The sequence below is a fragment of the Lynx canadensis genome, chromosome D2 (assembly GCF_007474595.2).
Source record: "Lynx canadensis isolate LIC74 chromosome D2, mLynCan4.pri.v2, whole genome shotgun sequence".
Classification (NCBI taxonomy): domain Eukaryota; kingdom Metazoa; phylum Chordata; class Mammalia; order Carnivora; family Felidae; genus Lynx; species Lynx canadensis.
In genome coordinates, this window is record NC_044313.2 from 41,022,474 (window position 1) to 41,048,763 (window position 26,290).

Genomic DNA, 26,290 nt, shown 5'->3' on the forward strand with positions numbered 1-26,290 from the left:
CTTCTTTTCCTATACATTCCCTATGCTCCAGTTATCCAGTCTGTGAAATGAAATAGATGGGGTATAATAAGTCCAAAAGATGGAGGAAAACAATGAGTTAATGGACAGTAAGCTACCTGGCAAAATTTTTTATAGAAAGACATGCCTAAGTGTTCAATGTATCCTAGAAATATGATCTCAAGAAGATTCCCATCTTTGGAGGTTCTCAATTATTTCTGGCTAATAAATTAGATGAGATATATGAACAAGGGGGTTTCCCAATAAAAACCTGCCAAAGTCTCCATCTGTCTTAGTCTAGTTTCAAATGTGAAAGGATCCCATAGTCTCTGAATGTAGCTTTGAATGTAGCTATATGTTTTCTTTTTAACAACCCCAAATCAATAGTCAAGCAAAAACTAAGTTCTCATAAAAAGTTTCCAACTCTGGGGGCGTCTGGGTGGCTCAGTCAGTTAAGCATCTGACTTTGGCTCAGGTCATGATCTCATGATCTCCCGCGTCGGGCTCTGTGCTGAGAGCTCAGAGCCTGGAGCCTTTTTCAGATCTGCGTATCCTTCTCTCTTTGTGCCCTTCCCATGCTCACACTCTATCGCTCTCTCTCAAAAATAAATAAACATAAAAAATTTTTTTTAAAAAGTTTCCAACTCTGCAACTTAAACTCCAACATATGCAACTATAAAGCAGACCTCACAGGCAGCACCTTTGTTCTGAGACAAAAAAAGGAATCTTTTGCACCCAAGTTGTCACCAGCTGCCACTGGCCAGAATGGTAGCCCAGTGGACAACCTGGGCTTCCCTCATGGGCCTGTGATCAGGTTCTCCCAAGCCCCACCGTTGGCATGCTGGTGTTTGAGGTTACCCACCAACTCTGCACCCCAGGAAACACGTTCCTTTCCTAGCTCCAGAGGAGCTGGTCTTTCTCTGGCTCCTATGTTGGGATTGTGGTTGAACAATATAATTTTTTTAACTAAGGAGACAGTATTACTCAAGAGCCAACTGTCCTTTCCAACTCTTCCTCATCCTGGAGATGAGCCTTGCTTGCCATTTTTATTAAATAGCAAAACACTCCCCTCTAAGCAACCCACCAGGGACCACTTGTGATGATATTAAAACCACCAACTCCAGCTTCCGATCATCCCAGAAGTGTTCCCCAGAGCACCGTATCATCTTATGGTTTCAAAAACAAGAATACCGACCTTTAGGAACAGTGGGAGAAGATTCAACAGGCTCTGCTGATGTTCAGCCGGGCTTCCGTGAGCCAACTTCTGATATTCCAGAAACTTCCTTTCTAGCATCTCCCAGAGAGCAGTGGGACCAGGAGACTGGCCTCCATGTGGGAAGTCAGGCTGAGCAACATCAGGCTGGCCTTCATTTTTGGAACCTGGACACTCAGCTCTGTCTTCAGCCCTTGAAACATCTTCTGCCTCCATGCCTTAGCAAAGCAGATCTGAATTCAGAACAAAAAACAAAAATGTAAAGTCCTGTCACAGCACTTCCCGATGAAGCTGATTGGGAGACAAGGTACTGTACTCATTCAGTTCAGTTCCTATTGAGGATGGTTCCTCTAAGAATCTGAAACTGACTAAAATAGGGAGACTTTTTGAAAAAGAGATTCTGACTTAGACGTGACTTATATTGACAATCTAACTTGTGCCAGGCACTGTTGCTGGGCTCTTTACACAGACTCATGAGAGCGGTGGGCATTCTTATTTTCTCTGTATAAGGAAGGAAACTGGCTGGGCCAAAGGCATATGGGCAGGTAGACATCCCGTTGAAAGGCAAACCGTTAACACCAAAGCTTGTTTTTTGTTTTTATTACATGATGCCGCACCTTTTTTAAAAAGCAAAGTAGAAGGGATATGCACAAATGCCTCACCAGTATTTGTACAAGCATGCAATTCTGTACTTCAGTTGTAACTTCCTTCTACCATATGAGTCTAAAAGGTTACAGGTTTTTCATTCTCAGCATTATTTGCTTCACATTCAATATTTTTAGAGAACTTTGTCCTCAAAGGGACTCTAAACCCCCATGCTAACTTAAAAGACCTCCTTTATTAGCACACACACGGGTGACTTGTGCAAGCTGGAGATCTTGGGTCAGTAGGCATGAGGACAAGAATTTATGCAATGAAAGTAGCCAAAGACCGATTTGCCAGATGGGTAACCTTGAGAAGGTGCCTTTATTTGTGTCCTTGACTTTTCAGTTGTCCCAGTCTTTAGTTGAGTCATGACTGACTCCCAGCACAACAAATGCTTGTTTGTTTGTCAGGAGTACGGGAAACTCCAAGTGGAGCCCAGAATGTCCAGCTCTCCTGCAAGAAGCCCTCCCTAACCATGACGTCACCATGTAGGAGTCCATCCTGGAGTCTGTCCAGTGACCAACAACCACCAATCATGGCGCAGCAACCAGACAGATGGGCACAAGAAATGGACCCGCCAGTATTTTTCTCTGGGCTACAGCAGCTGAGGGGCTATGCCACGCTTTATTTTTAGCCCAGTACACCCCCCCCCCCACAGGCTAGATCGGGGGTGAACTAAGGGTTATGTGGCCAGATAAACCAACCCTCTTTGAATCATTCTCACCCTTTATGTACACAACTCCATGAGTCCCTGATGCTTCTTCCAACACATGTACTTACTACTCTCAAACTTCATTTTCTTGTTACAAAAACCATGGAAGTTCAGTGTCAAAGTAGGAAAGGAACAGAGTATCAGGAAGCATACCGAGTATTGAAATAAGCAAACCAGCCTCAAAAATTCTCTGAGCGGACAATACCAGTTTAGTCCTACAAGCAAAGCTTAACGTCACTTATTTTGCAAAACTAACTTGATCTCAGTCATTTCTTGCTTAGACCCTCTGACAATCAGAAACAAAACTTAAACTGTCTTCCAAGGTTGATATGAGGCAACCACAGACCAATTCCCTGTCATTTAAGAAAATTCTAATATTTTAACCAATCACTGTGAAGAATAGTCGGTGCCTTCTCACTATATAAGCTGCTTTATAACAATAGACCCCTGAGCAAAGTGTTCCCACTTGGCAAACTTGTCTTTTTTGGTATGTGCACAATCAGTTTTCACTAATTACTACTTCAGTAATTCATTGGTTTTTCTTTGGCTGTTTCTGAGCTTGTGACACTAACTTGCCCTTACCCAGAAAAATGATTATTGGTATTTCATGTTATCTATGAATATGTTTGATTAAAAAAAAAGCAACCATAATCCTAGGGGTGCCTGGGTGGCTCAGTCAAGTTAAGTACCCAACTCTTTATTCCAGTTCTGGTCATAATCTCATGGTCCGTGAGTTCGAGCCCTACATCAGGCTCCTCGCTGATAGTATGGAGCCTGCTTGGGATACTCTCTCTCTCTTTCTCTCTCTCTTCCTCCCTCCCTCTCTCTTTTCCCCTTCTCTGCTTATACACTCTCTCAAAATAAATAAACTTTAAAAAAAAAACATGCTCCCTAATATTGTTGAAGCAAACTTTTTATTTATACTTTTTGCTTTTGATGGTTGGTTAGCTGGAGCTTGGTAGGAGTTTTGTTTCCTTTGTTGGGTTGACCCTCGGGGGCAGGTGGTCTTCCCTGACCTGGACCACGTTCCTGGCTGGCTTTGTCAGTTTATTCACTTCTTCCTTAGCCCTCCTTTCCCCACTCACATTCCCTTCTTCCCCATCCCGCCCACCCCACCTGCTTAACAACACAGGTCTTTATAAAACATGACATAGGTGGGGCTGGTGGCTCAGTCTATCAAGTGCCCAACCTCGGCTCAGGTCATGATCTCACAGTTTGTGGGTTTGAGCCCCATGTCAGGCTCTGTGCTGACAGCTTGGAGCCTGGAGCCTGCTTCAGATTCTGTGTCTCCCTCTCTCTCTGCCCCTCCTCAACTTGCACTCTGTCTCTCTCTGTCCCTCTCAAAAATAAACATTAAAAACAAAACAAAACATGACACAGGTGATACAATTTCTGAATACAGGCAATTCAAGTTCCCTGAATGACTTTCTGCATCTTTTCTGCAGCTCACTTTTTCACTCAGCATTGCACCCTTCAGACCTAGCATGCGTCTCTGTGTTTGTCAGCTGCATTCCTTCTAACTGCTGCCCCTGTTACAAAGTGGGCATCTCATGCCTCTTTGATGTTTCGCTCACAGTCATGGCCAGATTGCCCATGACTTCCTACAGTGCACTCAATTTTGTTCTGGATATGCCCATGAGGGGCCCTTCATGGGGCTGGATGTGACCGGCTCTGCATATGAACTTGGGGGCAGGAGTGCTAAGTCAAGGGTACACACCTGTTTCATTCAACTAAATGCCATGAACTAAGATGCTTCCAGAAAGCTGGCACCAGACCACACTTTCTCCACAGGCTCCTCTACCATCTCACCAATTACCCGTGCTCTAATGTTTGCCAATCCGATTGAAGTAAAGTGATCCCTCTTTGTTATTTTAATTTGCATTTCTCTAAGGAGTCTGAGCATCTCAGATGCCTCTTAGCTATTCACAGCTCCTCTTCTGTGAACTATTCATAACCTTTGCTTATTTTTCCTTGCCTGTCTTTTTCTTGTTGCTTGGAGGGAGTATTGTCAAGAAACTTGTCCCTTGTTGGTTTTACAAATCACAAATAACTCCTTGCAATCCATTTTTCTGATGAATTAGTTTAGAATGTTGTTTGTCACAAAAACGTACCATGAATCTTCGTGTTGTCGCAGGTCCTCCACATCTTCATTTTGTTTTTATTTATTATTTATTTTTGAGAAAGACAGAGAGGGTGCAAGAAGAGGAGGGGCAGAGAGAGAGGGAGAATCTCAAGCAGGCTCCACACCATCAGCACAGAGCCCAAAGTGAGGCTCACACTCCCGAAACTGTGAGATCGTGACCTGAGTCGAAATCAAGAGTTGGATGCTTAACCGACTGAGCCACCCAGGGGCCCCATCTTCATTTTGAACGGCTTACGGTGGCAGTAGAGTCATGCTGGTCGTTCATTTAATTAATCCCCTACACGTAGGTGTTTAAGTAGTTTCAAATTATTCGCTACTATAAACACACCATAATGATAGGCCTTGTGTCTAAGTCTTTCTTATAGCCATGAACAAATAATAGATTTAATACATTCTGAAATTCCTAGAATATAAATAGCTGTACCTTGACACGTATTTCCAAGCCACTTCTCCTTAAACACTGCATCAATATATAGTCCTCTGACCGAGAATGTATCAGAGGTCACACTTCCTGGGGTGCCTGGGTGGCTCAATCTGTTAAGCGTCCAACTTCAGCCTAAGTCATGATCTCGCCATTCCCGAGTTCGAGCCCCGCATCGGGCTCTGTGCTGACAGCTCTGAGCCTGGAGCCTGTTTCAGATTCTGTACCTCCCGATCTCTCTCTGCCCCTTCCCCACTCACACTTTGTCTCTCTCAAAAATAAACATTAAAAAAAATTACGAAAAGGAGTTCACTCTTCTTCACTTACCGCTTTTTAATTCCTGCTCATTTGGTAGGTTAAAAAGCAACGGTGCTGACTTGTGCACACACACAAAAACAATGGCTTCTGTGTTGCATCCCCCCACATATTCTGCTGTCCTCGTTCTGTCTGGTTGCTGCTCAGTCTCCTTCAGGGGCCCCTGCAGTGGTTTTCTGGAGTCAGATGCCAAGTGTCCTCATTTCTTGAGTTCCCTCAAGCTACTCCCCTGAGAGCCACATAGGCACTGCATGCTAGCTCTGTGAAGGAAGTCACTGCACCTATGTCGGGGGTTGGCACAGCATAGACGCTCAATCAAATGTTACTGTACGAATGAACGAACGAATGAATGAACCTATATGCTGACAGCACCTGGATCTTTCTGTCTGTAGTTTAGACTCCTCTTCAAAACAAGTTTTCCCCCCCTCGCTCCAAGATTGCTACTCGAATTTCCCCCAGACTCAGACAGTCCCTGTGTCCAAACCACTCTCTCCATCCCCAACAGAGCCAGCACAGACACCCCAATGCACGGGATGGCTGATAGAGCCAAGATAAGTGTTGCCTCCATCACATTTTGCGGTCACACCTAGCAGGTGCTACTAATAGATTCATTCAATAACACGCCTCGGTAGGCTCGCAGCCACGCCACATTTTCAGAACAGGCAGGTGACAAGATAAGGTGAAAGTGTGGCCCTGAGGAAAGTAGCTGGATGTCCAGGGGAGATATCAGAAACCCCTTCAGGTTTCCTCTGAAATTAAGAAGCCATATTTACAGAAGTGAAACACTTGAATCGCTTTTCCCTGAATAGAGAGCTTTAAAACCAAGAATCTCCGACAAATGAGGATCCATGAAATCCCACGGAGAAGTTGTCTAACTCACATGTCAAGCTGTAGCCATCCCCCCTCTCGGTTCTGCTCATCACCCTAGACCTACTTCAGTTTTATTTGCAAAAGGAAAATCACGAGGCGTAACTGACCTCTCGGGGCTACGTGAAGAATGGGCAAGAAGAAATCATTCTAATCCACTTCATTATCAAAGGTGCCTTCTTGTAAGAAGGTGCTAACACTTTCTTATCCAGGGCAAAACAGGCTAAGCTGGGGGGAGGTGCACTAGAGGGCTGGGATTAGTGAGGCAAGTAAGATACCTACTTCAGTCACAAGATGTAAGGGATGTCAAAAATCTCAGCCACGAAAAATAACGCTTTAGTGAAGTATCTTTAAAAGTCAAAATTAATGTCAAAAACTCCATGAGGAACAAATATCAAAATTTCAAAAAGAAATAGGTTCCAACCCAGCAGATGTCTGACCCCACCTCCCTGGCCTCACCCTATGGGAATGGGAGCTGGGGGCATTTTTCCCAAAAATCAACAAAAAAAATAAACAAACACCACTTCAAGGCTCAAACTTCCATGGATTCTATTCTCATACATGCAGCATAGTGGCCGCAAGCACAGACTCCGGAACCGGGCCTCTTCAGTGTGAATCAACGGGCTTAAACCTAGTGATGAAACCCATCCGTGCCTGTGTCCTCATTTATAAAAAGGGACAGTAACAGGACCCCTCCAGGGGTACCGGGATTAAGTCAGTGTTGGCACATGTCTTCTCTAGGATGGTGGAGGGTAGATGGGCATTTATTGGTGCCTCCTTGGTGCAGACATTTACCTGCACCAATTCATGGAATCTTCCTGCTTTCCAGCAAGGTCAAAGCTATCAGCCTTCATCTGTAGCTGCTACCAAGGCTCAGAGCAGAGAAGTGACCTCTCCAGGGCCCTGTCGTCAGTCAGGGGCGGCCAAAGCAGAGTCCATCCTGGGTCTGCAGACAGCAATACTGATACTGAGGTGATACTCAAACGAGGGCTGGTTTGAGGCCCTGGGTAGACAGAAGGGCTTGGACAACTGCTTGGCAGGTAACCCAGGCTGAGGGAAGACTTGCCACCCTGTAAAGATTTCTTGGAGAGGTGGGAGTTTGCAGGGGCAGGCAGGGCAGGGGTGGGGGTGGAGTGAGGTAAAGGGAAAGATAGCTTTGGCAGAACCAGGGGACTGGAAGCTGTGGGGGGAGGGGGCCTCGGGGGACTCTAGGAACAACAAGGCCCCCTCTCTGCCAGTGAGCTGTTTCCCCGTCTGGGTCGGGCTCGCGGCATGTAATGCAAAGCACAGTTTAGTCACGTTTCTTCCCCTGCCCCACCAGGCAGACCAGAGGCCTTGCTTTCCTGCAGCCTGTATGAGGCAGCAAGAGAGAGGCACTGGGCAGGAACCTGCCCACTCATACAGCCCCCAAGCCGAAGGGGAGCCTTAGGGCTGAGATGGGAGTCACAGGGCAGCTGGGCTGCTGTGGTGCCTTAACCGAGTTACTTCCCTTCTCTGAAACTAGGTGTCTCCTCATTGAAATGGCCCCGGCGATCTCAGTTCCACCCTCTGGCCTCGATGCATTGACCGCAGAAGAGATGTAGGGCAATGAGTCAGTGCCAAACGGCTGGAGAGGCACCTGAGTGGGGTGAGGGCCTGCGGTTGCGTGTGGCGGGTGGGGGGTGCGGGGGAGAGATTCCCCTGTCCGTGCACGGAGAGTAGACGATTAGTCGGCAGTGACAGTAGAGGGAGGGATTCCCAGGGCTGAGAGTGGGCCACGTGGGCCCCCTCAGATGGGTATCGCTGCCCATCCTCGCTCCCAGCCCACCCACCCTGCAGAACATGACATTGTCAGAGCTCTGCTTTGTAATGTGTCAGAAGCAGAGCACCCAGGGCCTCCGGCCTGCAGCTGTGTGCTGAAGCCCGGAGAATCAGGCGCGTTGGTGAGGCCTGGGGGCTGCGAAACCAACATTCGGTGGACCGTTTCATCCCTGACCTTCTGTGAAGTGATTTGCCAACAGGTAAAAGCTCAGGACATAAAGCTGTGATTTAGCAGCCCTTGGAGCTAAGATGTCAGGAAGCCATTCCAGGGGAAATGGGGCAGGAAGGTATGTGGAGCCACCCTCCAACCGGGCAGGTCACAGGGAAGCCTGGGACTCAGTGCCTTCTGTGGAGCAGCTCAGACCTGGTGACAAAGAGCGGCTACGATAAAATTCAAGATAGAGGTGGTCTCCCCGTTTCTCACCGTACAATCACATGAGAAAGGCCACACTAAGAGGGTAACACATTTTGTACGTAAATTATGCCTCAATAAACCTGGCTTACAAAAAATACAAACATTCTGAGGTGGAAAGAGGACTCACAGAAGAATCTAGAAGGAGAGGCGGTGGAGGTCTCAGTCCGTCCCCCGTGGTTATATCCAGTGCAACGGGGAGATAGCTATACACTTCATCACGGTAATACCTCACCTCTCTGACCACCTACTTCTTCATGGCCCTACCTTTTATCTCTGTATCACCTCACCTTCTCTTCACAACAACAGCCCTTGAGGGAGCAAAGAGCAAGGCAGTAGTTTACAGCTGAAAGCCAGATGCAGAGAGGTTTGGTTGCTTCCCCAGGTGGCCACCTTGCAAGTGTTTGGCTGGCTCCAAAGCCCCCACCCTCCTCCCTAACCATACCACCTCCTTCCTCGGGATGTCACAAGGTGGGGACAGGATCCAAGTTCCCATGAACAGCAGCCTCACACAGACAGAGCTCACTCAGGGGTGCCCCCATGTTGGCCAAGTATGGAGACTACGCCATAAGTTTCCATCCACTTGCCCACCAAATTTTTTTAAGTGCATTTATTCATTTGGAGAGAGAAGGTGCGGATGCACGTGAACGAGTGGGGGAGGGGCAGAGAGAGAGAGAGAGAGAGAGAGAGAGAGAGAATCCCAAGCAGGCTCCACGCTGTCAGTGCAGAGCCCAACATGAGGCTCAATCCCACAAACAGTGAGATCACAACCTGAGTTGAAATCAAGAGTCAGACGCTTAACCAACTGAGCCATGAAGTCGTCCCTCTTTAAAAAAAAAACTACATTTTTAATGATAATTTTGTCAACTTGGCTGAACTAATAGTCAAGGTGGGCCAACTATAAAAAGTAAAAAGATCGGGGCACCTGGGTGGTTCAGTCGGTTGAGCGTCCAACTTCGGCTCAGGTCATGATCTCGCAGTCTGAGTTCAAGCCCCACGTCGGGCTCTGTGCTGACAGCTCAGAGCCTGGAACCTGCTTCAGATTCTGTGTCTCCCTCTCTCTCTCTGCCCCTCCCCTGCTAGTTCTCTGTCTCCCTCTCAAAAATAAAAATAAATAAATAAATAAAGATTAAAAAAATTAAAAAAATAATAAAGCCCTTGCACTTTGAATTAGGCACTGTGAACTGAGGAAACACTTCTGGTAAGGAATAGTGAACTTTGGGCAGAAGTGTGAAAACTGTTCTTCTTCCCCTTTGGAAAATGGTTAATCCTTCTAAGAATTCATCTTTGCAAATGATTCACAGCAAACAAAAAGATCTCGCCATTCCTGAGTTCGAGCCCCGCATCGGGCTCTGTGCTGACAGCTCAGAGCCTGGAACCTACTTCAGATTCTGTGTCTCCCTCTCTCTCTGCCCCTTCCCCGCTCATGCTCTGTCTCTCTCTGTCTCTCAAAAATGAATAAACATTACAAAAAAAAAAGTAAAAATATATCCCAAAAGAATTGAAAGCAGAGCGTCAATAGATATTTGTATACCCACGTGTAGAACATGATTACTCACAAGAGCAAAAAGCTGGAAACAACCCAACTGTCCATTAGTAGATGACCAGATAAGCAAAATGTGGTCCATCTGTACAATGGAGTATTTGTCAGCCTCCAAAAGGAGGGAAATTTGGATACATGCTACAACATAAATACACCTTGAGGACATTATTCTGGGTAAAATAAGGCAGCTTAGCAGCATGACAGTGTTGAATAAAGTCCCACAGAACCCCCCACCAGACAGCCTTTCCTGCATACCTTGAATTCATCAGGATTTGCTGAGCATGTCCTGTGGGGCAGGCACAGCATTGGGCTGTACCTTCTTAGAAGCAAGGAGGAGCCAGATTTGGGGGGGGGGGGATGGGTAAAAGATGTGCCCCTCCAACCTGTCTCTGCAGCTGAGAACAAACTCAACAAGGACCAGATACGTAACCGTGAACCATGGGCCCTCCGGGAGAAAGAGGTCGTCGGTAACATGTGGAACTGGGGATCCCCCTGAGGTTGCTGTTCAAAGGGGGCTTCACTAACATCCCCACCTGATCTGCACAAACCAAGACCAGCTAAAGAGCTGGAACATGATCTTGAGCAGGAAACAAGACCAGTGCAAGCAGACAGGCTCTCTGGAGGGAAGCGTGACTGCAGGCATTACGGGAAACCATGGTGTAGCTGAGTCATGAGGACCAGGAGAATGGGCCAGCACAGACATACTGTTCTACATAATGAGCAGATCTTGAAGGTTTGGAAGAGGAGAACAACACAGTAAACATACTTTGGAAATGTTATTCCTGCCTGGCGTGAAGCCAGGCCCAGAACAGGGAGAAACGAGAAGCAGGGAGAGCCAGGAGGCTAACATAGACCCCAGGTGTAGGTGAGGACCACTCTGGTTAGAAGGATCACTTTGGAAACACAGAGGCAAAGGGACGTCTGAGATCATCTGAAGGGATGGAGAACTGCTCGATGAGTTTAGAAAGGGAGCAGTCCTCACCAGCCCAGGCTGCACACCAGAACCACCTAGGGGGACTTGCTCCCCGGAGATTGCCACTTCGTTGGTCTGGGTGGGCCCCAGGCAAGCGTGATTTCTATAAGGTTTCAGGTGATTTCGACGCATCCCCAGGAGAGGTGACAGGCCTGGGAAGCTGTTGCAAGCCACTGGAGGAGAACATCGTGAAAGCCTCCCAGAGCTGTGCGTGGAGGCCAGATAGCAGCTCCTGGGCTAACCATGAGCTGGGCAGGTGCCAAGAGTTCCAGGGCCCCCAGCAGGCCAGCTCAGGATGTCTGGGAATGGGGCCTCTAAGTCTGGCTGTAAGGCAGCCTTGATTCCCTAGTAAGATAACATCACCACCCTGAACCTAGACTTCTAGGCTGGACCTGTCTCCCTCCATCCCTACCCAGCTCCACGGGCAGACCCAGAGCAGCACCGGACAAATCTGATTCAAATCCTAGCTCTACCTCTCCCGAACTTTTGGCCTCAGTGACTTACAGTCACCGAGCCTCGATGCCTGCACCTGTACAACGGGAACGATATCTTCTTACAAGGCTGTTGGAAGGGACGCCTGGGTGGCTTGGTTGACTGGGCATCCAGCTTCAGCTCAGATCATGATCTCACAGTTCACGAGTTCAAGTCCCACATCAGGCTCACTGCTGTCAGCCCAGAGCCTGCTTCGGATCCTCTGTCCCCATCTCTCTGCCCCTTCAACGCTCATTCTCTTTCTCTTTCTCTCTCTCTCAAAAATGAATGAACATTTATTTAAAAAAGAAAAAAGAAAGAAAGAAATGAATTAAGAAAATAAAACAAGGCTGTGGAAAGAGTTAAGCAAGTGAACACACGTAAGATCACCTCCAGCGCAGGCTAGATGTGTGCAAAGTGTCTGTTCCTCTTGCCCTGTGCACCCACTCCCATTCTGTGTGTTGCTGCCTTGAGGGTCCTAAAATCTGCCTGCACTTCCTGGAGAAGCCTACATCCAAATAGTCCTCCGTGGGTGTGCTCTGGGACCTCAGTCACTTCTGAGGGTCCAGCCCTGTGGCCAGGGCAAGCTGCCCCCACCCTAGACCTGGTTTCCCTTCTGTACCACCCTCCTCCTTGCTTGTCTGCTGAGTGTGTCCAATCTCAGGTTTTCTCACAACAAGGCACTGGTTTGAATGGACAGCAGGACACTAAGTGAGTTAAATCGAGGCCTTGGGGTTCATCCTGGAGAGCACAGAGACAGGGCCAGAGGTGGGGAGCTGGCCATCTTGAAGATAAAGAATGGGGACCAGAAGCAGGAGCGCTGTCCCCAAGAGCCGGCTCCAGGGCAAGTACGAGAGCATGTGCAGAGGGACCCCTCCTGTGATGAGCGTCCCTGTGGGCAATGGCAGGATGGGGGGGGAGGAAATGTGGGGGAGGGGGACGCAGGGTGGTGGGAGGCGCACGGAAACAAGTGGTGTTGGAGGTTCCTTGAGCCTTGACATCCACTTCCAGCAGCCACCTGCTGCCCCAAGCCCTCTCCAGTTAACAAGGGTCCCACCTCCTCCATCAGCCAAGGGCTGAGAGTGCCCACAAGCAGAGAACAGCAGAGCCCAGGGCTCTACATCCTGCCTCAAATGCCTCGGTTATTTCCAGAAGTTGAGAAATTCCCCCTGAAGACTAAGATGGGGACCCTGATTGACAGGAACTGGGCAGGTTGCACCTGCCACGGCCCTCAACACTTCCTTTTTTTGATTCCAGTCCAAGCCCTCCTAGCTAGCACACACCTCTGCGGTTTTGGCAACAGCAACACAATATAGGAACCTGCCGTGTCCTGCAGGAGGGTCCCTGGTTCTGTATCTCACTATGTGTACTGACTTCCACATTGCCAAAAATGGCCAGGGAGCAGTTCCCCTGGCCAGATCCTCAAAGCTTAGCTGTAACTGAGCTGTCACTGTCTGCACAAAGACATGGGCCAGTGACAGCACAGGTGACAAGAAGCCCAGCCCCCATAATCGGGAGCCGCTCCATCGTGGGAGCGAATCTGTGGCTCGCTGCCCACTAAAACATAGGGAAGTGTTGCTTAAGTACAAACGACCATAACTGAACGAGCATCTGCTGGCAGTTATCAGTGCTGCTCTCTAATCTCAGAAAACTTATAAGGTAGGTATGATTATTCCCATTACATAGATGGGGAAAGCAAGATGCAGAGAAATTGACATTCAGAGAAAATAGCTAGCTTACTGCTAACAAGCATCAGAATCAGAATAAGCATCAGAAGGGCAAACCCAGACTTTTCCGACTTCAAAGCTCTTCATCCCCTTCCACCAATCCAGTTTGGCTTGACACAATCATCAACGATGGTAAGAATATATCTTGGGGGTACCTTGGGCACCAGCTGGAAACTCTAGTAGGAGTCCCCCGGCTGGACTTGCAAAGGTGTTGCTAATCCCTCGTCCAAGGAGGTCTGGGGCCAGGTCTGCCGTGTGGCCCCAGCTCATAGAACAGGACCCGGTGGTCTCACCATCCCCCCAGGTAAAAGCTGATCTCTGGGAACCACAAGGCCAACGGTTGATTAGCCCGGGCACGAGGTGGACACCAGCCGGCCACCCACTCCTGGGCTGCCACCAGCAGCACGCCCAGCATTAAGCACTCACCCTCCAGCCTAAGCCACCAGAACTGTGGCTCTCTACAGCTTTCTCTGTGGGGTGGGACGTTTGATTAGTAAACATGCAAGGAGCGGAACTGTCCCTGGTCTACACCCTAGACCTGACAGCTCACACTCAGGAGTGCAGAAGAACAGCAAGGAAACAGACAGAGTGGGGCAGGTGCTGGACAGGGAGGTGCCTGGCTGTGGGGCACAGCAGAGGCTCCTGGCCCAGTCTGGAGACGGTCGTGATGGTCTGGGAAGACTTCTCAGAAAAGATGGTCCCCATGACGGGCACTGAGAGATGAGGAGTTGGTGCTCCGGAAGCCAAGTACCCCGGGGCAGCATGCATGTTCGGGGAAGAGGGTAGAGATTCAAAGAGTCTGGAGCACAGGGAGCAAGGATGGGGAAGGGTGTGTGTGGCAAAAGGAATGCCAGTAACGCCCTTGTCATGTTCCATGCAGTTATCCTGGGAGTCGCCCTGGGGTTCTCAACAGAGAGTGATATGGACCCTGTAATGTGACCCCCTGCTAGATGCTGGGCCTGCCCAGAGGGCTCAGTCCCTGCCCCCAGGTGCTCACAGCCTGAGGAAGGGGGTGGGGGCAGGTAAAGGGATGCCACAATTCAATGCCTGCAATGCACCCTTTATAGCAGGAACCCAGAGTGAAGGGGGCAGAGGAAAGGAGCTGGCGATTCGAGGTGAGAAGGGGGAGGGGGGGGTATCAGGTGGTAGGAGAGGTGTCACAGAAGCCAGGGCTTTGGAGAAGGAGCCTGAGTGGAGGAGAAATAAGCCTGTGGACAGGTTAGAGAGAACTGCTCCCTGAGGAAGGACACACAACGGGATGGGAGAGGTGATGTTGGACCGCTAGTGGTTTTGTACCACCGCAAGGGGAAGGGGGTGGGAATAGGGTAGAGATCACATCTCCGGGAGGGGCTGGGTCAAGGTCTCCAGATGCTAGGCTGCCCCCATCCCATTCTTCATCGTCCAAATTCTTGGGAGGAGTGAAACGGCCAGGGACTTGTAGCACCCTTTATACTTCTCAGACCACTTGTTAAGGTTCGAGAGATGAAAACTTTTCCAGGAATGGTTAGCTCACACAACCCTTCTGTTTAGCTCATTGAATTTCAAGTATAAAAAGGGGGGCCCCTGGGTGGTTCATTTGGTTAAGCGTCTGACTTCAGCTCAGGTCATGATCTTCTGGTTTGTGAATTTGAGGCCCGCGCCCAGCTCTGTGCTGACAGCTCAGAGCCTGGAGCCTGCTTCAGATTCTGTGTCTCCCTCTTTCTCTGCCCCTCCCTTGCTCAAGCTCTGCCTCTCTCTCTCTCAAAAAATAAATAAACATTAAAAAAAATTTTTTTTTTAATTTCAAGTATACTTTGGCTAGAAAATAAATACAAAAATCGCTATTCAAACTTGTAAACGTATATGGAAGTGTGCATTCCTGACTTGGGAGGAATTAAGCATCTCCTAATTCTCACGGAACTCATTAGTATACTAAAGAATTAATTTTTAATTCTTGTAGATCAAAAAAAAAATCACAAAAAAGGCAAGAGCACAAACTGCCCACATCCCCCGTAAAGAAACTTACTAGTTGTCTTGGGCTCCCTGTCCTCTACCGTGCTAGGCAGATCTGGATCCAGAAAACTCTGCTTCTAGGCTCATGCAAAAAAGAGACATTTTCAGATGCAACTTTGTCCTGTGATGTTTCTTCACCAAAATGCAGAGGAAATGCATTACTGGCAGTCAGGAAGCAGGGGTGTTAGGCCCCTCTGTGACTGACTTCCCCACCTGTCACATAAAGCACCTGGAATAATGCTCCTTAAGGGTCTGTCCACCGATGAAGGTTTACTTTTCAAAATTAGCTTCATGTTCAGAGCCTTCACATTTCTCTTTTGAGACCTGGATACATGTTTAATCAGAACGAGTCTCCTAGAAGCTAGTGAATTTCCGGACGTGTCAGGGAATAATTTCTTACCTAGACCTAATTCTTCTACATGCACAGGAAATGGGAAAATGGCGCTGGGAGGGTGAGCCCACTGCTGCTTCGTCTCTCTTCCCGCCTTGCCATGGCAGGCCTCTCTGCCTCTGGTCTCCCCAATGTCTCCCACTTACCCCACAGTGTCAGACTGCGGAGCACAGCCCCATCACATCAGTCCCTTGCTCAACTGTGTTCAGTGGTTCCTCATCTTCTCAAGGAACACTCTCAAGCTCTTGGCCCTCAATGATATGTCCCAACATCCTTCCTTGACTGATTGCCCACTGCACTCCCAATGAGGTCTGGCCAAATGAACTGTTCACTCATCATCTGATCCTTTGCCTTTACTCAGGAGTCTCTCCCTGGGATGCCCCTCCCTCAGCTCCACATAACCCAATCTTGCCACCTTCCATGCTTCCTTGGCCAGGCATTTCTTCCTTGCCCCAACCAAGAAATAACCCCCTTCTCTCCAACTTCCAAACTCCTGCCACCACCCAGCCATCCTGTGATTAAAAAGTAGTCACAACACTTTGCATCCATCAATGCTACATCCCTACTACAAGATCTCATTTAGTAATTACACCCCGGTGTTCGGGGTTATGATCATCTCCAGGTGCAGGTGGAAGGAGGAGCCCAGGAGTGAAAGTGCACAGACACAGTGTGTGGACTCAAGCAGAATAAAAGTGAGCACTTTGGAATTCCCAAATTTATCATTACCTGCTGCCTGTAGTAACCATGGCACCCCTCACTTTCTTCCTTGCGAGATCATTACTCTTGAATACGCTTTACCTTTCTCATTCCTGCATTTCTTCAATTCTAAGTTTCCACCAGCTATAAAATGCTGGTAGGACCAGTAATTATGTAATTACTTTGAGAGGGAGGGGATCATCACATTAAATACGCAGGTCAAAACTGAGACTATTCAGACACTTCAAATTGTGCAAGGGAAGAAGTATTTCTCGGAACCAAGGTGATATTTTAGATGGGAGATTCTGAGAGAGATCCCTTCCCCCAAGCAGCAGCGGAATCATTCTCAGAGGTACCTGCCCGCCCCCCTCCATTAATTTACAGAATTAAATGTTTCCTGGAGGTATGTGAAAAGAAAAGCTAAAACTTACAAGATTCTGTATTCTGATTGCAGAGTGCTGCCCCTGCTTTGTTTGGTTTTTTCCGTTTCAATATCAGGACTTTGGCCCATCCGCATCTCCTGGCTCTCTTCTCACCCTTCGCCTTCTTCAGAGAGGTGGCGGTCCTTCCCCACCCCCACCAGGGCAGCTGCTGCGCATGCGCTGGATGCATTGCAGAAAATAGGAGCCTCAGGCACCTGTGGAGGAGGCGGGACAACCCCCCAGCCCCACCCCAGTAAAAGAAATGCATTATTTGGGCAGAAACACAGAAACAGAGCTGCAGAGTGGTTGCGCCCTGCCCTTAGTACATGCATGTCCCAGCCAGCTGCTTTCTGCACTTGGGGCCCCTCGCTCCTTGATCTGGTCCACACCCAAAAAGAGTCATAGGAGGAAGCCTGTGGGAGCTCACTGTAGCATGCTCGGACCTCACTAAGTCCTGATAGGCTCTGACCAACCTCATAACACAGTTTCTTCATGTGTACATACTTTTATTCATCTTTGCCTATCTCTTTATATTTTGTGCCTATCCTTTAAACTGTTATCCAGGTGCTACTTGGGCAATTTTCTTCTTATGTTAAAAACACAAAACTCAACAAGTATTTCCTCTTTTTTGCATACTATATTTCACTTGGAAGCATATTTTATTTATAACTGATGTATAGACATTTTCATTGTATCAGTTATCCATCATCATATCATAAACATAGTCTGTGTTGCCTTTACCCTTAAATTATCCGCTTAATGACCAAGAATCCTGCTCTCGGTGGATTGCCCGTAATTGACTCTCTCATTCCCTAATAATGGAATGCCCTGAGCCCATTGTTATAGGCAATGCTGGGATAAAAAGGATTCCCAGGCAATCTTTTTGTTTGCTGTGAATCATTTGCAAATGGGGAAGAGCAGTTTCCACACTTCTGCCCAAAGTTCACTATTCCTTACCAGAAGTGTTTCCTCAGTTCACAGGGAGGGTGGTGCCTAATTCAAAGTGCAAGGGCTTTATTTTATTTTTAATTTTTTTAATCTTTATTATTTTTTTTTTAAGAGAGAGAGACAGAACTAGCAGGGAAGGGGCAGAGAGAGAGAGGGAGACACAGAATCTGAAGTAGGCTCCGGGCTCTGAGCTGTCAGCACAGAGCCGGATGCGGGGCTCAAACTCACGAACTGTGAGATCATGACCTGAGCTGAAGTCAGACGCTTAACTGACTGAGCCACCCAGGTGCCCCAAAGAGCAAGGGCTTTAAATTCAAATCTCAGCTGAGTCTCTTACTGTCTGAGAGGGAGGGACCTCTGAGCTTCCATTTTCCCATCTGTAAAATGGGAGTAATGAAACTGATCTCACTTGGGGGATGAAATACGGGACTAATTCCAGTGCTCTGCCCAGTGTCTGGTTTACTGTAAGTACGAAATCTATTCTTCTTACCCTTCATCCTTCCTTTCTCCCTGGAATTATCTGGGCCAAGTGGCTTTTCACTTCTCTAACTTCCATCCTTCTTGAGCTGTTTCCCACAAAAGCCTCTGGCCGTAAAACACGAAGTACCTCTGAAGGGCACTGCCCAGAAGAAATACAAAGCCAGCCACATATTCAAGCCACATGTGTAATGTAAAATAGTCTTGGTGGCCACATTTAAAAAGTAAAAGTAAAGAGCATAATTAAGCCGTTTATTCAAATATACTTTTAAAATATATTTTATTTAATCCAATATATCCAAAATACTATCATTTCAATATGCAATCAATATTTTTAAGTATTAAGTAAATAGTTCCCATTTCTTTTTGTTATTTGTAACATCTTTGATACCTGATGTACATATTAAACTTACAGCCCATTTCAGTTTAGACTGACCATATCTCAGATATGATTAGAGGCTTCTGTATTGGGTTGCAGGGATCTAGACTTAGAGACTTAAGCTTCTAACAGGTGTGCAGATGCTTCAAATGGGGCCATCAGCCAAGGGCTTTGGAGCCTTGCCTTGGAAACATCATTATGGATGCAAAATGCCCATGCATTTTGATGGTTTGCATAAGAAATGGAGACAACAAAGGCAAGTCCCCACTTGTAAATTAATAAATAAATGTAAATAAATAAATTCTAAAAAGTTCTAGAGTGTGACTCAAGAACTCTGAGGGGCTCATCCTTCCTTCTTTCCCTCCTGCGCAAGATATCTCCCCTAGAACCCCGAGAAGACCAAGCTGTCTTGCTTTTCAACTATGAAGGTCAGATGGGGACAGGGGGTGCCAAGACTTCATTTCTCCACTTGACGTCTAATACACATCTCCACTTTTATTTGTTCAAACCTATATTCTGGAATAACCGCCACCTTGCAAATATGTTCCTTCTGCCCCTGACCTAGCTCAAGATCTGACAATTCCATTCTCCCTATTGCCCTCGAGTCATCTTCAACTTCTCTATCCCACACACTACACTTAAAATATCATCAAATCCCACACTCAAAAGTATCCAGAACTCACCACTCCGACCACCTCTCATTATCTCTACTATCCCTTTGGGGGGAGCCACCAATACCTGGAGCCTGAATTAGTACAACAGACTTATAATGGATGGTCTTGCTTGTTCCTTTGCTGCCCATAAAGCAGCTAAAATGATTCTTCTTTAAAATGCAAGCATACATCAGTGAGTCAAAAATATGTATTTTTAGTGACCATTAAAATGATAGAAAAATATATACACCACTTAGGAATAATTCTAGACAAAATATGCACTATTTTATAAAGAAAGTTATAAAATTTTATCAAATATTTTAAAGAAAATTTTATTCAAATATTCTAAAGAATATTTGTCATCTAAACAAATGAGCATACAAACCATGTTCATGAATTGGAAGCGTCATTTTCATAAAGATATTGTATCTCTCTGAATGGTATTTTCAATCAATCCTGAACATAGCTTTTTTGTTGAATCTGATAAACTGGTTTTAAATCATGTGAAGAAAGAATGTACCAAGAATGTCAAGACAGAATGGAAGAAGAAGAAAAAAAATAACAAGACTCTTTTCAGATATCAAAATTCATTGTAAGCCTAGAGTTAATCATATCATATAGTATTGGCAAAGGGATCAACAAATGGACAGAACAGAGAGCCCAGAAACAGACCTGCATATACATGACAATTTGATTTATAACGAAGCTGGTATAGATCAGTGACTAAAGAATGGCCTTTTAATTAATAGAGCTAAGACTCTTGGTTATCCATATGGGAAAAAAACAAAACAAAATGTAAAAAATCATTTTTGATGGGACAAAACACTTAAATGTGAAAGGCAAAATTATAAAAAAATAATGTAAGAGTAATTTTATGACTTCATGGCAGAGGCGAATTTCTTAGATAGCACACATGTATATCATAAAAGAATATATGGATAAATGAAGCTCATTTGAAATTAAGAAATTTGGTCACTAATAGAAATTGCAAACAATGTATGGAGACAAGGCACAAGCAATAGAAAAATATTTACAATATACATTTACAACAAAGGATTAATATCCAGATATGTATTAAATTATGGAAAATCAACAGGGTAGAATACAGATGGCCCCAAAGAGAAGTGGGCCAAAGATCTGAACATGAAAAGGAATCCAGAATGGCCAATAGGCATATAAAGAGATGCCCAACCTTAGTAATTCAGGAAGTGCAAATTAAAAACACAGATGGATTTAAAAATAAATAAATAAATAAATAAATAAATAAATAAATAAAATAAAAATAAAATAAAATAAAATAAAAAACCACAGATCGATTTTCATTTTCACTAGATTGGCAAAAATTAAAACTCCAGCCATATCACATGTTGGTGAAGATGTGGGAACAACAGAAACTTGAACATATTGCTCATGGGTGGGCAAAATGAAGCAATTGGTTTAGAAAGCATTTTGGTATCATCCAGTAAGGGTGAAGGTATGTAAAATCCATGACTCACCAATTCTACTTTGAGGGGACATACCTTAAGGAAGTCTTGCACACATGCTCTGGGATATACGTACAAGCAGAGCCCTAGCAGTACTCACAAATCCTGAGTGCCTAGCAGCTTGTGATAGAAAAACAAAACCAAAAACCTAAAAAAAAAAAAAAAAAAAAAATCCCAAGTGCCCATCAGCATTAACTCGGGGAAGTATATTGAGATGTATTTATATAGAACAGAATAATATGAAGGAATTCCAGAAACAAAATTGGGAGCAAGCGAGGCAAGTCTTAAAAAAATATTTAATTCCTATTTGCAAAGTTCAAAAACATGCAAAACTAACACGTATTTAGCAATTTAAATATATGAGCTAAAACGATAGAGAAAAGCAAGGGAACAACAAGCCCCGAAATCTGGGAAACCACATTCTCTGATAAGAGAGAAAGGATAAGCCTGTGAAGGACCTCAAAGATGCTGATGATTTTTTTTTTAATTTTTTTTACGTGTATTTATTTACTTTGAGACAGAGAGAAGAGCACAGAGAAAAGCAGAGAGAAGGAGAGAGAATCCCAAGCAGGGTCCACACTGTCAGCCCAGAGCCTGATATGGGGCCTGAACCCAAGAACCATGAGATCATGACCTGAGCCGAAATCGAGAGTCGGACGCTTAACCGACTGAGCCACCCAGACGCCCCTGATGCTGATGATCTTTAAAGAACACACGTAGGTGATACTTCTCATACCCTATACACTGTTTCTAAATTTTCTTTTCTATAAACTCAACATTTAGAAACTCACTAAGTCTAAGGGAGTACAGCCCAGGACCTCACACTGAACAGGAAGGCCCTCCTTACCTCTCTGGCTGAGTCGCCTGGCCTGCCCCTCACGGCTCTCTGCCCCACTGGCCTCCACCAGGCCCCCTGCACTGCACTTTGACGTCCTTTCTCCATTCCCCTGCCAAAAATATTTCTCAAAAACCACAGAGCTCAGACTCTCCCTTCCTTCAGGTCTCCACCCAGAAGGCATGCACATTCTGGGCCTCCTGACCCCCTACTCCCAGGCCTCTGCATTCCATCCCACTTCAGCCCATCACACCAAGTACAACTGCCCCCGTCCACTGGCCCTGATGCCTTTAACAGTGCCTGGCAGGAAATGGCTCTCCATAAGTATTTCTTGAAATCTCTCGAATAATTAAATGGATGATTATGCAGAAAATCATGTCAGCATCGAAGCTTCCTTGGAAAGAGTAATACATGAAATCCTTAGTTGCTGCATTAGCTCCTCCTGGCTTCCCAGAAGCTGGGACAAAGGATTGGTTCAGTGTTCTGTAAGGTCTGAGTTCAGGAGGAGAGAAAAGCAAATTCTCTGTGAGCCAGGTGGTCCGGCTTAATCAGTTGCTGTTTCTAAGGTTTCATGTGGTAATTCACATGAGGAGAGGGAGGCCGGAAGAGGCACCTACTTACCAGACCCCCGGGGAGTGACCACAGGACCAGGACAAAGCTAGCTCTCGTGGTGACCAGGCTGGAGTGGCCCACACTTCTCAGCACCCTTCAGAGGCCTGCGCAGGGGGCCGGGCAGAGGAGTCTCACGGTCAGCCGCCCTTCCCCATCCCTGGGAATTAGCACAGACAGGCTCACATCCAGCCTGTCCCTGGGGTGGCGGGTCACCTTCCTTAGCAGAACCGTGAGAAAGGGCTTGACCTGCGGTCAGAGGATGAGGAATGGAGCTGGAGCCCAGCCTGGCTCAGCACACTCCAACAGTCACAGACACCCCGGCAGACCCCGGCATCAGAATGGCCCTGCACCGCGCCCCCCTCCCCCGCCCCCCGCCGCCACACACTTCCTGCTTATCAGCTCGCCTCTTCTCCCACATCCACACACCCAGATCAGGCACCGGCAGTCACAAGTGTTCCAATGCTCAGCTTTCCAGCAGGCGGCCAGTAAGCCCCACCCTGACCGACAGGACCTCCATGCCCATCTCCGGCCTGGCCCGGTGTGGCCGAGAGCAAGGTGACCTACCCAGAGGTGTGGCGGTCAAGGCCTGCAGAATTCAGGTGGCATGGGTGCCCCCGTACTGGGCCACAGCCCCTCAGGCCTGGGGGAAGAGGGCTCGGCCAGCATTGTTAGTCTCCAACAGCGTTTCACTATGAATCACTCAAGCTGCGTTTCTGCTCATTTCCTGGAGAAAGCAGAAGTGAAGAGTCAGCAGATGCCTGTTGTCCCCATTACCCAGACGGCGACAGAACTGCCTGGGTTCTGGTGGGTGACTCGGGCCCTGCAAAAAGGCCCCTTAGGGGAGTATGCTCGGAGGTCAAGCAGTGCTGGCCACGGCCAAGCACAAAGAGGAACAGCTAGTGAATAGCGGATACAGAATTTAGCCTTGTGTTATTCGGCTGGACTTTCCCGTTGTTTCTTGATCCCACCTATCCTCTCTGAGCCTTTGGTAAAATACAGATAATAATGGTGTTTAGGTGAATTTGGTTACAGAGGTGTCTAAAGTGCAGCCATGGACAGTGCCTGGGTTCATCAGTCTCCTCTCTGTCAGGCCCGGAGAGAGCTCCTCACTTGGATTTCTTCCTCCCCCATCCTAAGCCCTGAGTTTTACCACTGATCCAGGGAGTCCTCCAAGGTCGGATGGTCAACTGTGGGTGACACTAACGATGATGAAAGAAAAGCTTATTTTGTTTTATTTTTTTTTTTGAAATACAATTTTAAAGAATGGGATGAAGTTCTCTGAAACTCAGCATCAACACTCTCTTTCCTTGGGGTGCGTGGGTCCAACTCTTGATTTTGGCTCAGGCCGTGATCTCTCGGTTCATGGGTTCGAGCCCCCCACCCCCACCCACGTCAGGCTCTGCCCTGACAGCGTGGTGCCCACTTGGAGCTCTCTCTCTCTCCTTCTCTTTCTGCCCCTCCTCTGCTCGTGTTCTCTCTTTCTCAAAATAAACAAATAAACTTTAAAAAGAAAAGAAAAAGTTCCCTTTCCTGTAGGTCTATTAGGCTGAGCCATTTCACATTGTCTTTTCCTAACACCCCCGTGTAGCATCAGCTAGCTCGTCACCTGTTCCCAGTTCACAACCCAACTGACTGTTTATAAGTAACTATGAGCAAGAGGCAACATCCTTTGCTGTGGGAGGCACAAAAGCGCTGGGATTGGTCCAAAAACGAAAACACAGTTATAACGAAGCCTCCACTCTTGCCAGTGAAAAGTTGCCAGTAGACAGCAGCCAAAATAGGAGACGTGTCCAGCTGCAGACCCAGGCGTCATGACCCCGCTGACCCCAGGCCCCTTCCCCAGCAGGACGGAGAGGTCCTAGCATCCTTGCTCGAGCTTTCATTTCTCATCCCATCCACGGGTACCCAGAAAGCTACGGTGGAAGCTGGAAGCATGGAACCACAGGCAGGACACCTTGGGTCACCCTGAGACACTCAACAGTGTGTGCAGCAGCACAAGAGTCATCTTGTCGGGCCAGAATGGGCTCCAATTTTTTTTAAGTGACAAATTAAAATCAGTGATTCTACTATTTCCAACATCTGTGATGCTATATAGTATGCACCATTATGGGCAAAGAAACATTCATCTTCTTGGCAGCTGGGACAAGACTCTTCCCAAGGGAAAGACCTGCTTTTGGCGACTAAAGATGATAGGTTGCCAGAGGCTGGGCTCCTGGGTTGAAAATCTCAGGTGAAAATGTCAGGTACACAAAGACAATGAATATCTTTACGTCGTTTCTTATTTGTGGCATGAAGCTACTGTGATGTGCTAAGGAACAAATCAAGTAACATTTGCAAGTGGGTCTTGAAACACTAGAAAGAGCTACACAAGAATGAGTTGTTATTATTGAGAAACCTGTCCGTGCTCAGCCACTGAGCCAGCCAGGGCAGCTATGAACGGCTCATGTAGATGTGTATTTTCATTGAAGGGAAATGTGAGATTCTGTGATTTTTTTTAAATGTCCAAAAATAGCAATTATACTTCTGCAGCCATTTATGACAACGTAACTGTTACAGAACATACCCTCCCATTGAAAGTAACTCTAAATGTGTAAGACAACGGTTTTCATGTATTGAATAGCAGGCTGACTAACACTATGATCCTTGAAGGGAGAGAAACCCAGGGGAGCCCCACAGTTGTCCTGGCTTTCTTCCTATGGCTACTTTCTGATAAGGTGCAGGAAAGTGGAGGCCCAGGGGCAGTAATCTCCCTGAACTGAAAATGTGTAAGAGTAAAGGAACTAGAATTTTCAGGGCAGAGTCCTAAGAAGAATGTGTTTTGTGGGAACTCATTGTGTGTGTCCTTGGCCAAGGCTTGCCCGTGCATGTGTGGGGTAAGACTCCAAAAGACCTACCAGAGATCACCTGCCTCAGCGCTGAGAACTGAATGGAGATAACGGAGACTGGGCAGTGCGATGAATGTTAGTTACATCCCATCCAGACTGAAATGACTTCACTGCACATCTTGAGAATTCATCTTATACTCCAGAAAGGCCACACAGAAAAGTAAAAACTGCACACAAGAGTAGGAGCCATGAACTAGGAACGAGCTCAAAACTGAAACAGAAAATCCCTGGGGACTCTGAGTGGTTCAATCGGTTAAGCATCTGACTCTTTTTTTTTTTTAATTTTCTTTAACATTTATTTATTTTTGAGGCAGAGAGAGAGCATGAACAGGGGAGGGTCAGAGAAAGAGGGAGACACAGAATCTGAAACAGGCTCCAGGCTCTGAGCTGTCAGCACAGAGCCCAACGCAGGGCTCGAACCCACGGACCACGAGATCATGACCTGAGCCGAAGTCGGACGCTCAACCGACTGAGCCACCCAGGCGCCCCAGCATCTGACTCTTGATTTCGGCTCAGATCATGATCTCACAGTTGTGAGATCGAGCCCTGCATATGGCTCTGCACTAAGCATGGAGCCTGCCTAAAATTCTCTCTCTCTCCCTCTGCTCCTCTCCCCTGCTTGTGTTCTCTCTCTCTCTCTCTAAAAAAAAAGAAAAGAAAAAAAGAAAGAGAAAAAGAAAGAAATAGAAAATCCCTAACAAATAATAAAAGCAAGCCTTGCAGAACCAGAAAGAGATTCCAGTAAATGAACTGCCAACCAGAGCAAAACTCATGATGCTTTGATGGAAGAAAACATAATGCAGCATCCCTTCAATGTAACATCTGCATTCTCTGGCATACAACTACAATTAGTAGAAATCTGGAGAAACAGAAAAATGTGACCTATAACGAGAAAAATAACTATCAATAGAAACAGTCCCCAAGATGAACCTAATGTTGCAAGTATCACCCCAGGACTTTAAAGCAGCTATTAGAAATATATTCAAGGACTTAAAGGAAAAGATAGTCATAATAATTGCGAGGTAGGACATTTCAGCATATAAATGGAAAATATAAGAAGATTGCAATGAAGAATGTCCAGTGGAAAAAAAGAGTCTCTTCCACAAATGGCCTTGAGAACGCTGGTCAGCTACATACGAAAGAGTGAAACTGGAACACTTTCTTCCACTATCACTATACACAGAAATAAATTCAAAATGGATGAAAGACCTAAATGTGTGGCAGGAAACCATAAAAATCCTTGAAGAGAAGGTTAAGCGCCCACCTCTTGGTTTTGC

General features: G+C 46.6%; 1 protein-coding gene across 8 annotated transcripts in view; it reads right to left on the reverse strand.

Moving 5' to 3' along the window:
• The window catches only part of WDFY4 (WDFY family member 4), a 295,461-nt gene extending 272,637 nt beyond the window's left edge, over positions 1-22,824 (reverse strand). For 3 of the 8 annotated variants that reach the window (XM_030335435.1, XM_030335436.1, XM_030335430.1), the window contains exons 1-2: positions 22,693-22,821; positions 1,193-1,443 (exon numbers count right to left, since the gene is read on the reverse strand). In XM_030335435.1, coding sequence (XP_030191295.1) covers positions 1,193-1,426 — 234 coding nt within the window. In that variant the 5' untranslated portion in view covers positions 1,427-1,443; positions 22,693-22,821. Of the gene's footprint in view, positions 1-1,192; positions 1,444-16,749; positions 16,956-21,528; positions 22,101-22,137; positions 22,375-22,692 lie in introns of those variants that run through there. The other 5 variants (XM_030335431.1, XM_030335434.2, XM_030335432.2 and 2 more) reach the window with 5 other exon arrangements.
• Between the last annotated feature and the right edge of the window lie 3,466 nt (positions 22,825-26,290).